Below are 14057 nucleotides of genomic sequence, written 5' to 3' on the forward strand. Positions count from 1 at the left end.
AGAGCCAGACAGGCTATGGTGGGCAAAGTGTCTGTGGCAGGCAAAGTGGCCATTGGAGTTCTGGGCACTCATGCTCATAAATTAAGGATAATTGCAGAATGTGGTGCCACATAACGTGGCACTACAGAAAACTGCCGCTAATAGCATACGCACACAGGGACCACACACGACAGAGATCTGTAAGTTCACGGTATTGGTGATAAGTTTAGAAAACCGTCCCGAAACACATGTGCCACAAAATGCCACTGTTTCCTGCGCATCTACCCCGACATCAATATGGGATATGATCACCATGCACACGTACACAGGCCGCACAACGGATTGGCATACTCTGGATCAGGTGGTCGGCAGCTGCTGGGGTATAGCCTCCCATTCTTGCCCCAGTGCCTGTCGGAGCTCCTGAAGTGTCGTAGGGGTTTGGAGACGTGCAGTGATACGTCGACCGAGAGCATCCCAGACGTGCTCGACAGGGTTTAGGACTGGAGAACAGGCAGGCCACTCCATTCGCCTGATATCTTCTGTTTCATGGTACTCGACGATGGCAGCTCGGTGGGGCAGTGCCTTATCATCCATCAGGAGGAAGGTGGGACCCACTGTACCCCTGAAAAGGTGGACATGCTGGTGCAAAATGACGTCCCGATACACCTGATCTGTTACAGTTCCTCTGTCAAAGACACGCAGGGGTGTACGTGCATCAATCATAATCCCACCCCACAACATCAAACCACGACCTCCATATAGGTCCCTTTCAAGGACATTAAGGGTTTCGTATTTGGTTCCTGGTTCACGCCAGATGAAAACACGGCGAGAATCACTGTTCAGACTATACTTGGACTCGTCCGTGAACATAACCTGGGACCACTGTTCCAATGACCATGTACTGTGTTCTTGACACCAGGCTTTACGGGCTCTCCTGTGACCAGGGGTCAGTGGAATGCACCTTGCAGGTCTCCGGGCGAATAAATCCTGTCTATTCAGTCGTCTGTAGACTGTGTGTATGAGGACAACTGTTCCAGTGGCTGCGGTAAGGTCCCGAGCAAGGCTACCTGCAGTACTCCGTGACCGTCTGCGGGCACTGATGGTGAGATATCGGTCTTCTTGTGGTGTTGTACACTGTGAACGTCCCATACTGTAGCGCCTGGACACGCCTCCTGTCTGCTGGAATCGTTGGCATAATCTTGAGATCACACTTTGTGGCACACGGAGGGCCCGTGCTACGACCTGCTGTGTTTGACCAGCCTCTAGTCGCCCTAGTGTTCCACACCTGATAACGTCATCAATATGTGTTCTTTGAGCCATTTTCAACACACAGTCACGATTAGCACGTCTGAAAACATCTGCACACTTACTCGCTGCACCGTATTCTGACATGCGCCATCACACCTCTGCGTATGTGGACTGCTTCCAGCGCCACCGTCCGGCGACCGCAGGTCAAATGCACCGGTCATACCCCGAGCTGATTTAAACCCGCAAACCGCCCATCAGAGCGTTGTTTCACCATGTATCAGCATTATCCTTAATTTGTGAAAATGAGTGTACTTCAACTAGTTAATCCTGGAGGGCCCAGTCAAGTCTAACCTGCTAGCTGTGCCATCCTCTGTATTATAATAATTTTTATGGATTTTGGTTACCCTGATGTAAGGTAAGTGCGGACGGCCTAGCCGCAGTGGTAACAACGGTTCCAGTCAGATCACCTAAGTTTAGCGCTGTCGGGCTTGGAAAAGAGCACAGATAGTCCCAGTCTTCAAGAAGGGTCGTCGAGCAGATGCGCAAAACTATAGACCTATATCTCTTACGTCGATCTCTTGTAGAATTTTAGAACATGTTTTTTGCTCGCGTATCATGTCATTTCTGGAAAGCCAGAATCTACTATGTAGGAATCAACATGGATTCCGGAAACAGCGATCGTGTGAGACCCAACTCGCCTTATTTGTTCATGAGACCCAGAAAATATTACATACAGGCTCCCAGGTAGATGCTATTTTTCTTGACTTCCGGAAGGCGTTCGATACAGTTCCGCACTGTCGCCTGATAAACAAAGTAAGAGCCTACGGAATATCAGACCAGCTGTGTGGCTGGATTGAAGAGTTTTTAGCAAACAGAACACAGCATGTTGTTATCAAGGGAGAGACGTCTACAGACGTTAATGTAACCTCTGTCGTGCCACAGGGGAGTGTTATGGGACCATTGCTTTTCACAATATATATAAATGACTTAGTAGATAGTGTCGGAAGTTCCATGCGGCTTTTCGCGGATGATGCTGTAGTATACAGAGAAGTTGCAGCATTAGAAAATTGTAGCGAAATGCAGGAAGATCTGCAGCGGATAGGCACTTGGTGCAGGGAGTGGCAACTGACCCTTAACATAGACAAATGTAATGTATTGCGAATACATAGAAAGAAGGATCCTTTATTGTATGATTATATGATAGCGGAACAAACACTGGTAGCAGTTACTTCTGTAAAATATCTGGGAGTATGCGTGCGGAACGATTTGAAGTGGAATGATCATATAAAATTAATTGTTGGTATGGCGGGTACCAGGTTGAGATTCATTGGGAGAGTGCTTAGAAAATGTAGTCCATCAACAAAGGAGGTGGCTTACAAAACACTCGTTCGACCTAAACTTGAGTATTGCTCATCAGTGTGGGATCCGTACCAGATCGGTCTGACGGAGGAGATAGAGAAGATCCAAAGAAGAGCGGCGCGTTTCGTCACAGGGTTATTTGGTAACCGTGATAGCGTTACGGAGATGTTTAATAAACTCAAGTGGCAGACTCTGCAAGAGAGGCACTCTGCATCGCGGTGTAGCTTGCTCGCCAGGTTTCGAGAGGGTGCGTTTCTGGATGAGGTATCGAATATATTGCTTCCCCCTACTTATACCTCCCGAGGAGATCACGAATGTAAAATTAGAGAGATTAGAGCGCGCACGGAGGCTTTCAGACAGTCGTTCTTCCCGCGAACCATACGCGACTGGAACAGGAAAGGGAGGTAATGACAGTGGCACGTAAAGTGCCCTCCGCCACACACCGTTGGGTGGCTTGCGGAGTATCAGTGTAGATGTAGATGTAGTAGATAAATGGATCATCATCCGGGTCTGCCGCGTGCTGTTGGCAAGCTGGGTCACTCGGCCCTTACGAGGCCAACTGAGCTACTTGATTGGGAAATAGCGGCACCGGCCACGAAAACTGACAACGGCCGGAAGAGCAGTGTGCTGACAACATGCCCCTCAGTATCCGCATCCGGTGACGTCTACATGCCGAGGATGACACGACGGCCAGCCGGCACCGTTGGGCGTTCAATGCTTGTTAGGACGGTGTTTGTTTTGTACGTTTGTATGTAAGGTAAGTCTACAGATTGTCTATTTATTGTGTATAGGGAATGTGTCTTATGTCTTTTTAATGAAGTTGAGTTTGAAGTTTTATATCTTGACTCCAAAATCGTTCTTCAGTTACTGACATGCTATTAGGGGGTATACAGATTTTGTGTAATGGCGCCAAAGGGGACAAGGTGCCCATCTTGGTGGTGGCCTCTTGCCACTTTTTGTAGGGGGGGGGGAGCAAAAGCAGCTCCGAGAGAAGGGTTCCGTGGCGATACAAGAATGACCTAATAGTGGGAAATAAAGAAAGAGCAGAAAAAAGAAAAACTGAAAGCAGCTGAATACAAGAAAGGCAATGGAAAGAAAATTGCGAAGAGCAGGAAACTCAACCCTGGAAGTGCTTTTTTTGATGAAAATGACGAAGACAGAGAGTGCATGTACTGCGAAAATCAATGGATTTAGTGCCAATTGTGTTCCCTCTGGGCACACTATCTCTGTACAGGAGAAACACACTTCGATCTTTACTTGTGGGAAGTGTAAATAATTAAACTTGAATCATGCTTTACGACTACGAGGGTTGGAATTTAAATAGTGGCAACTATTTATTCACAACCGATACAAAAGAGTTACATATTTGCACCTGTTACTGTCCTTCAAAGTAGTTACCAGCGTTGTGTAGAACCCGTTGCCAGCGATTTGGAAGGCGTAGTATATCGTTAGCAGAGCATACAGCGCAAGCTGTGGCTGCTCTGTTCGGTCGACTGGACTGGGAAGTACTGTACCATCCACCATGCTCCCCGGACTTTGTGACTTTGATTTGATTCCGAAGATGAGGGAACCACTTCTTGGCATTCGCTGCAGAACTGTTTCAGAGATTCGAGAGGCCGTAGACCGCTCCATTCGCACCATCAACAGAACAGGCTCTGCTAACGGTATGCTACGCTTCCAAATCGCTAGCAACGGGTTCTACACAACGCTGGTGACTAATTCGAAGGACAGCAACAGGTTCAAACATGTAACTCTTTTGTATCTGTTGTGAATAAATAGTTGCCATTATTTAAGTTCCAACCCTCGTACATATATTACGTTTTTCGTTAAAACAGTTTTGTATCCCTTATTTTTTACTTGTAGCTAAGTGCCCACTTTGCTGGTTCATGTCGGGCAAGTGGCCATTCTGCCCCTTTGAAGAAATTTAATTGTTTATCGTACTTAATTTGATCCTAACGCGATTAAACTACTCCACATCATACTTCAATAGTTGCGGATTTGTAATTAATGTTTTCTATGCACTTCCTTCTGTTGCTACTCAGCTTAAAAAATAGGAATACTTTAGCCTGGCTACCTAGTCCAGCTCTCCCCTAAAGGTGGAATAGGTAACCAACTGTCTCGGCTGTTCGTTAGTACGCAATGTCGACAGTCAAATTTATAACAAGATCCTCAAAATTAACGCAGTCTGTGGAACAATTAAAGTATGTTGTAAAAATCTAGAAAAACATAAAATTTTACTAGGTACCTACTGTGGTCTATAGATCTGAAGTCTAGGTTCCCATCCAAATGAAGTCCTCTTCCGAAATGATGACATTAAGAAGTTAAATACAAGTTGATTCATAGCACAATAAAATAGATCCAAACAGAAACTGAAGATGGGAACACGCAGATAGAATGCATGAAAATATACATCCAAAACCACTTCCTTACTACAAACCTAGTGGAACAAGACAGAAAAATAGACTACAGAAGCGAGAAGAAGAAGAGGATGTAGAAGAAGAAAAGTAATGATCAGAGAGTATTGGCTGAATAAAAGATGGAACTGGAGTTTGTAACTGAGACGGTCATTAAAGTGAGAATGCAGGATAAATGTAGAAAAGACCAAAGGGATGAGAATCAATAAACTTGAAGGTTCCTTCAAAATGACGTTTGGAAGGAAAATCCAGAGCACAAGTTAAGTGTTTTAGGTACTTGCGAAGTCTGGTGACAGGAAAATGAAGTTGTGCCTAGGATATAAGCAGTAGAACGTCTAAGGATAACACAGCTTTTGAAAAGGTGAAAGAGGCACAGGAACTATTAAACTGGAGAGCATCCAGTCGGTACCAGTAGGGAGAGCACTAGTTTTCATATTTTTATATTCTGGAGCATGATTGCGTGAGGTTTACGTTCATAGGAAACCATCCTCAACATTTTCCTCCGAGCGGCCATCACGAAGTTTTTCGTTAGCGCGATCTAGGGAAACGCAACATCACCCATAGATTCCTTGGTTGAGTTTTTTGAAAGAGTTCGAAGAAGTAGACGCCTGGCTATGGAAATTATTTTTCTATGAAGAACTAAGCTTATAACCAGGGAAGTGTGCAACGAAGGATAGCAAGATATGTCCTAAAGTAGGAGAGTGCTTATGGACAAATGTACCATCGCTACAAGTGCGTCATCAATACGATAACTGTGATGTTCAAGGAGCTTGACAACTCCCACTGCCTGAACTTCGGCCAGGGCTGCTTCGAGAAATGTCCACACCGCATCGTCGCTGCGCCACCTACAATGTGTGCAAGTGGTGAGGAGGAAGACACAAACCACATTTTTTCGGTTGCATTAATCGAGCTGATATCACACTCTACTGCGAAACCTGTCAGAACTGAACTGTGTTCTGTCGACTTTGAAAGCGTCGCTATTACCCGGGGAAAGGTAAGGTTTACCGACAGTCAAGCGTATTTTTAGTCAGATTTGAAATATCCAGTATTAAATGTTCTCGGTGTACTTCTGACGATAATTCTCAATAAAGTTCCTTGCTTTCAGCAATACCTACCATTGTAGTCAGGAAACCAACTGACTGTCGATGAAGTAAAGGAAGTGAAATTGGAGACTATCCAGCGGTTTTTAAAAAGGGAAGAAGATGCATAGAAAACATATATGTCTTTACCCTAATACAGCTCATAGAAATAGACCCATAATAATAAAAAAAGATGGTAGTAACCTTCTATGACATCGCGAAGACGTACGACTCCACTGACAGTTGGTTTGTTACAACGCTCCTGAAGAACAGATGATTAGACAGCAACTACACGAGAAATAGTAACGGAAATTCTCACAGACGCAAAAGCCCAGAGTAAGATTCTGAGGAGTACTAACGCAAGAGTTTGAGATCAACACTGTTGTCAAACAGCGAGATGGATTGTAACCAATTTTACTCACCATAGCGCTGAACGAAGTTATCAGGCAGTGGAGAGCAGTAAACGAGAAAATGGGAATACCAAATATGACAAAAAGGCAACAGGGTCCAAGTGGCCTACTTCTTCTCTGCGAACGATATAGCGTTAATAAGTGAGACGGAAGAAGATGTAAAGTAACAAATCGATAACCTAGGCACGGCAGCCAAAAGGGTAGGACCAAGGATCGTTTAGAGCAAGAGAAAGATTCCGAATACCACTGAGGACTGAAAATCGCAGAAGTCAGCCTGCATATAGTAGAAAAATTTAAATACCTGAGAGCATGTACAGAGTGACTCAGCTAGCCTTACCGATATCCTTTTAAGCAACCCCGCAATCTTGCCTTCAAAAACCACGTGTGAGATTTTCATATTCTCTCGTTTGCTACGCGCGAACAATTAGTCCTAAAGAAACAACGAACGGGAGCTTTTGTAAAAAATTTAACTACGTTAAATTTTGTACTGGGATACGTTTGCGCTAGAGGCCTTAGTTTTAGAGTTATCCAAGAAAACCGTACGAAAGTTACAGTCAAACGCACCCACACTCCTACACTCAGCCCCTACCGGTCGGAATTTTTAGTACGTTGTTCATAGCACTCCCTATTACAACCTTACAAAAATTTGCGACTGCACGAATTATTTCCCACATTCGATCTTTTTTGGTCTTCATTGACTGGCCTTATTACTCCACCGGCGCCGGCCGCTGTGGCCGAGCGGTTCTAGGGGCTTCAGTCCGGAACCGCGCTGCTGCTACGGTCGCAGGTTCGAATCCTGCCTCGAGCATGGAGGTGTGTGACGTCCTTAGGTTAGTTAGGTTTACTTAGTTTTAAGCCTAGGGGACTGATGGCTTCAGATCTTAAGTCCCATAGTGCTTAGAGCCATTTGAGCCATTTTAACTCCACCGGATATGCTGAGTCCTTGCAAACTGTAAACCTGACGCTTGTGTGAATTTTACGTATCAGTTTTGTGAATTTCAATAGCATAAAATTAACAATTACACCATTGCACTCGCCAGGCCTTCTGACGACGTAACTACTGTGTTTGAAGGGTTAAGTCAGAATCAGATTGTCGACGTAATTAGTTTTAGGTTAACTTTTACAAAACTCCTTTTTCTTTCGTTATCCTCACCGGCATCTTTAATTAATAATGTTAACGAAATGACTGGGTTTACTGGTGGTGTAAAAGCCCAGTCAGTAGAGACCAAAAAACGTCGAGTAATGGGAATAATTCGTGTAGTCTAAAATTTTTGTACAGTGGTAAGGGGGAATGCTACGAGCTGGAGGGACGTTTGAAGGTTGCTTTTGTACGTTTTTCTTGAACAATTCGAAAACCTTTGCCTCCAGCGGAAACTCATCCCAGCACAAAATCTAGCTCACTAGATGTCCTACAAAAAGGTCTTGCTCATTTTTTTTTCTCTCGCACTAATAGCTTTCGCGTAGCGTAAGAGAGAATATCAAAAACTCTCACACGTGGTTTATGGAGACAAGGTATAACATTGCGAGGTGACAAAAAACGATATCGGCAGGAGCAGCTGGATCACTCTGTATGAAAGGAAGAAACGAGACCAACGAGGAAATGATAGACACTATGAAGAAAATTAAGTCAACGTTTTGTTTGCTACAGGTATATAATAAAAAGAATACATCTAAAAATGCAAAGAACAGATACTTCAAGGCAACGGAGAGAATTGCGGCACTATATATGGCTGAGAACATACAGTGCATAACAACTAGAGAAAGAAGGGTGGAAAAACACTGAATTAAATATGGGACCGTAAAATAGGTGTTGTGAGATGGATTCCCACGAAAAACTATAGCGGAGCATGGGGACAGTATCAGGAGAAATCAGACGAAATGGGCAGAATTACGAAAAGAGTATGGAAAACAATGGGAAGCACTAGAGGGAAGGCAGGAACCATTTTCATCACATGAAAAAATGAAGATTTATTTATTTAATTAATTTATACTTTTTATTTTCGTGAATTATTAGATAATGGTTTTAATTAATTACATGGCATGTAATTTTGAGCCTACATGTTGTACTTCTCACTCATTTCGATAGTAATACATTTTCAATTATGAGGTATAACTAGGTTAATTGGTGTCAGCGTTTACCTTATCCCTTGTATTGACCACTACGTTAGTTAGAAAGTTATTTTGTAATTTATGCACTAGGTTTTTGTCATGTGCTACTCGTAGATATATTTTGATACAGTCCGACACCACTGGGAAAAAAAGGAAAGCCACAGTGATTATATTCTTCGTTAAACATCGCCATCTCACAGCCATATTTCTGCATTATTATACAGGGTGAAAATTATTTAAACGGACAAACTCTGGGAGATTGCACTGGTTACCAAAACAAATAATTTTTTCCAATGTCATATTTTCCTGTGAGGATTTTTAAATTGGCAGAAGTTTCCTTTTGACGAAAATTAATTAGAATAATAAAATCTGGGATGTTTCTGGGACACTGAAAACATTTTTGTTATGTGTTTCTCTGTGAGGCACCATTTTACGAGGTCACCAGATTGTACTTACAGTACACAAATAGGAGCACAAACGATTTGTGCTTCTGTGTTACCAAGAGACAACGTCATCAACACAACACTATTACGTCAATTACAAAAAAATGGTTCAAATGGCTCTGAGCACTATGGGACTTAACAGCTATGGTCATCAGTCCCATAGAACTTAGAACTACTTAAACCTAACTAACCTAAGGACATCACACAACACCCAGTCATCACGAGGCAGAGAAAATCCCTGACCCCGCCGGGAATCGAACCCGGGAACCCGGGCGTGGGAAGCGAGAACGCTACCGCACAACCACGAGCTGCGGACGCGTCAATTACAGAACTGGTTCAAAAATGCCTCCATTGCCTTGTAAACAAAGGTTACACTGGCGAGTCACGTTCCGTCTGACACCGTCAAAGGCTGCAGAGGTGTCCTTAATTTCTCCTGTTACTGTTACTATCCGGGCAACCAGATTCTATTTTGATTTAACAGGGGTTTTGTAAACAAGGTTGAGCAGCTCTCTCCACTCAAAAAAGTCCAGATGGATCATATCAGGGGAACGAGTGGACCGTGGTACAGGACCCCCTCTGCCAATACACTTTTATGGAAGCTGGTTCAAGAATCGACACACTGGACGATTGAAACGTGCCGGAACCTCTGCCTTGGAGCGAGTTGTACGTCATCCATCAACTGTGTAAATGCTCTGCCGAGAAAACTATAATGATGACTGTCAGTTAATGGCCTAGGCAGCAGATGGGGCCCAGTTAAACAGTTCAACAAAACCTGCCCACACATTCACGTAGCAATGCATGTGACAAGGACCAGTAAATGTGGTAGGGGGATTAAACTCACTCCACATATGTGAACTGTGGATGGTGAAGACTCCATCACTATGTAGTGAGCATTAACTATAACAGTGTGCTCACTCTAGGTGTCTCGCTCCATTAGTAAACAACTACCGTGGTGGATCAAGACATACAAATAAATATGAAAGTGAAACAGCTATTAATACTAAAGAGTGAAGTAAGCTTTCTACCAGTACAATAGGAACCGTTACAACCACAAACCAGTTATTACAAATGAAGAGTGAATACTCCTTCTACCGGATTAGATAACACTCATGGGAAATTATGACATTGGAGAAATATTTGTTTTGTGTCCTGTGCAGCCTCCCAGAGTCTGTCGGTTTAAATAATATTTACCTTGTATGACATAGTGTAGGCAAGTATGTCACTGTGTTACTATCACAATTGTAGTTTCTGGTCTGTATAGTCTTTCGTTTGTTGAACTCCCCAGGTCGTCTCCTGTGTGCTTGAGAGTCAGTTTATCGTTTGCCACCGATTGAGCAACATTGCCTAGCTACTGCTATCTTGAGATAATTTTTATACAATTTTTGACTATAAATCGTTGTTCGGACGTGACGACATGTATGACATGTGATGCTGTGATTGTGTTCTTTCACAAATTATCTGTTGGTTTCATAGGACCTTGCGTTCCTCTTCAATTATACAGTACGTTGTCTTCCGTTTTGTCGTTGTGTAGTTGCCCGAAGGAACGTCAAAGACCGAAATTGGTTGTGATAAATAATTACAAGGCAGCATTCTTCCAAATATATATGGTATTAACGTCCCCTGAAAAAATGCATAAAATTCAGTTTTGTGCCGTGAAGAAACAAGCTCAAAAATGCATGTGTGTACTTACGCCTTCTAGATGGATACGGGCTGCGCTGCGTGGATCCAGGAAGACTTTCAGCAAACTCTGCAACAATTAAAATTTTGTGATAAAGCGAAGTGGTCAGTGTAGAAAAATAAAAGGGTTGTGTCGAACATGGCTTGAGAGAAATATCAAGTTCCAACTCTCCCCATACGTGGCCTTGCTTAGCATCAGAGTGCTGTCGCTTTGTCCGTTCCACGTCGCATGTCGGGCTGTGCCACAAGGCCACCGTAGGAGGTTCAGAGCGTATTCGCCACTAGCTGAAATGCCTTACGCCACCTCTTTTAGCACACATTTTCAGTTTACGGGTGTTATCTACATTTTCTGCAGATGAATTACTTTGGCCCGCAATTATAACCGAATATGCTTACACTTCCTCAAAAGTACAAACCATTTTACTTTTATTTTCCTTTTTTGCGATAGATCACTTTCGAAAGATAAAATTAAACAAAATACATGTACCTCTACAAGGCGTGCAAGCTACGCTTACATTTTCTAATATAATAACTACATTTAGCTAAAAGTAAACTGAAAGGCGGCCTAACTAATACAACAATTGCATTAAAATTATAACGTACTCTCGAAGAACAATACAAAGAATATAGTACAGAAAGTTTTAGCGATAAGGGAAGGAAGAGGGTGTTAAAGAAAGGACTGTTAGGTAATGTTACCAATGGCTATTGAGATAATCCTTAGAGAGAGATATAAGGAATATTCAGTATTTCTATTTATCGAGCCAATTTTAGATGAAAGAATGAATACCAATTCAAAAAAAGAAGCTTTTAGGAAATGTACTCATCAATATTTCAAAATAATGGAGAAACTGCTGCGAACATTTGCCAATTGAAAGCAAGTTTGCTACTTTAAATAGGGAAATATAAGCACTTACAGAATGTTATCTTGACTACAATGAATGAACCGAAAGAAATGGGGGCGTTACTATTAATTTGATGAACACTAGAATTTGGACGAGTGGGTCTTTCGAAATGTCAGGAAGAAAACATATTTACGACCCAGGCTGTAAATAACAGGTTATGGAATTACTAGGTAGTTACAAAAGTAATCATAGATAAGGGTAGGAATTACTTTTACAGTACAGCTATTTGCGCTCCATGCAACATCGATGTCACATGCTTGTTACAAGTACAATCTACTCCCTTTTTCGACGAAAGTTAATCATGGGAACGTGGTTTCGGAGGGACAAAGGAGGGGAGTCAAACAGGCTACAAGCATTACGAAGAAACAGTTTTTGTCTACCTCGTTTCTCCAGAATCTCACGCAGTTTGGCGTGTAGCTCCTCCACAGACATTTCCAGCTTGAGGTGCTGCAGTAAGCGCTGCAGTTCCGTCTCCTGCCGCTGCGCGGCGCCCGCGGCGGAAGGCGGTTTGCCTTTAGCTTGTTGAGCCTCCGGCCGCCAGGTGGCCGACTGGCGGCCATCTTGCACCCGCGGGGTGGTTTGGCGCCCGTTCGGTTGCTGCAGCAACTGCCGCACTGGTTTCTGCTGCGGCCGACCAGTCTGCGGCTTTTTGGGCGTTTGCTGCAGCTGCTGCTGCTTCTGCTGTTGCTGTTGTTGCTGCTGCTGTTGCTGCTGTTGCTGTTGGTACTGCAGCAGCAGCTGCTGCAGCTGTAGGTGCAACCTTTGCAGGTGCTGCTCCCTGTGCTGCTGTTCCACTGACTTTTGCTGTTGTTGCTGCTGCGGTTGCGGTTGCTGCGGCTGCTGCTGCAGCAGTTGGGGTTGCTGTTGTTGCTGTTGCTGCTGTTGTTGCTGCTGTAACTGCTGCTGCAGCTGCTGCAGTGGAGGCGGTTGCACCAGCGGCGGCTCCTGCTGCGGTAGTTGCTCCTGGGATCGCTTACTTGACAAAATGGATTCTACAGTGTGCAAAACGAAAGACACAAATAGTCACCCGTTTTAACGCAACATTCAATAGTATATATATACTTTAAAAGTTTACTTACGGTAACCTCTAAGAAGAATGCTAGATGGAGTGTACAAAACATTATTTCCAAGGAAGCTAAGGGAAGGCTAATTAAGATGGTGAGAAAGGTGAAACAACTGTGCAAAATAAAACTAAAACACAAACAAGCGGGTGCAGTGGCCATGCAGCTAAACTCAAGTGAAACAACAAAAGCTTATACCTCTCGAAGAAAACCTACACTAGTCCCACTCTCTCCAACACTACCATTATCACTCGCCATCTATAGCTCTCTGTATCTACTCTGCACTGTTTAACAAACAGTACATCATCTGCTTTTCATTTCTCCTTTAACGATACAGTATAGGAGCGAAGAGAATGTTTTGAACTCCAGTCCCAACTGTCCAACACCAGTAACAACTTCAGCGCAGTGCATAACTGTAGAGAGTCGAAAACTTGATACTTGTCTCATAAATACATGTAAAATTTCAGTCATTAAACGTGTTACAAAACAACTTTATTGCACTAGTTTCTCCTATATTTTCAGAATACCTTTCCCTTTAATCCATATGACTTCAGTTTTGTTCTGTTTCTTCATTATTTTCCCTGTATATAGGTTCCAAAAGTGTTAGTAGATAGACAGCATTATTTACATACATAAGGACAACCAGTTGTTTGTTATCTGGGTAAAGATACTTAGTTACAATACTCTAACATTCTCAGTCTTACATACTCTGGTGATATTAATATGTTAGCTTCAGTGCCATATCAGGTCAATTTCTGTTACACAATTATGTTAAAAATATACTCATATGTAGCATTATTTGATCAGACATTAATTAGACAACTTACTACGTTCATTTGCGATGTTTGTAGCTGATAGTACCTACAGTGTACTTGAGAAATGGCGCTTGTACAAAAAATCATCTGATCACAGTTCTCATATTTTGGGAACAGCATAATAAGTAAGTAATTCAGTTATTTTGTAAAACATGCACTTCTGTGGAAGGAAAAATCATTAAAATTTCTGTGTAAAGAGGTCTCCTCGGTACAATCCTTTTGCCTGCATCAGTAATCAGAAACCCTCTAACTTGTCATTTATTGATGACACTGATTTATATTCAGAAAGTCATGCAGATTTAATTGTTGAGACCTCTTCATAACAACATGGAAAATGTAAAAGGCTGAAACCTGCAGGTACACTTGAGAACTACAGGGTATTACAAGTATTATGTTCTTAAACGCTTTTGGAATTGACATATTAAGTTACTACACGACTGAGTAATCTTAAAGTATTAACATACTCGCAGATTGAAGCTAGAGATCGCTAGTTACTATAAAGGCCATCTAAAAATCTTTTAATGAGTTAAAAGTAAGATTTCGATAAAATATAACTTAACT

The 14057-nt window shown here is 42.7% G+C and overlaps 1 protein-coding gene across 1 annotated transcript in view; it reads right to left on the reverse strand.

Moving 5' to 3' along the window:
- Nucleotides 1-14057, reverse strand: part of LOC124545626 — a 258100-nt gene that overhangs the window by 108244 nt on the left and 135799 nt on the right. Inside the window, exons 6-7 of the mRNA XM_047124573.1 lie at nt 12001-12612; nt 10732-10788 (exon numbers count right to left, since the gene is read on the reverse strand). Coding sequence (XP_046980529.1) covers nt 10732-10788; nt 12001-12612 — 669 coding nt within the window. The remainder of the gene's footprint in view (nt 1-10731; nt 10789-12000; nt 12613-14057) is intronic.

The sequence above is a fragment of the Schistocerca americana genome, chromosome 8 (assembly GCF_021461395.2).
Source record: "Schistocerca americana isolate TAMUIC-IGC-003095 chromosome 8, iqSchAmer2.1, whole genome shotgun sequence".
Taxonomy (NCBI): domain Eukaryota; kingdom Metazoa; phylum Arthropoda; class Insecta; order Orthoptera; family Acrididae; genus Schistocerca; species Schistocerca americana.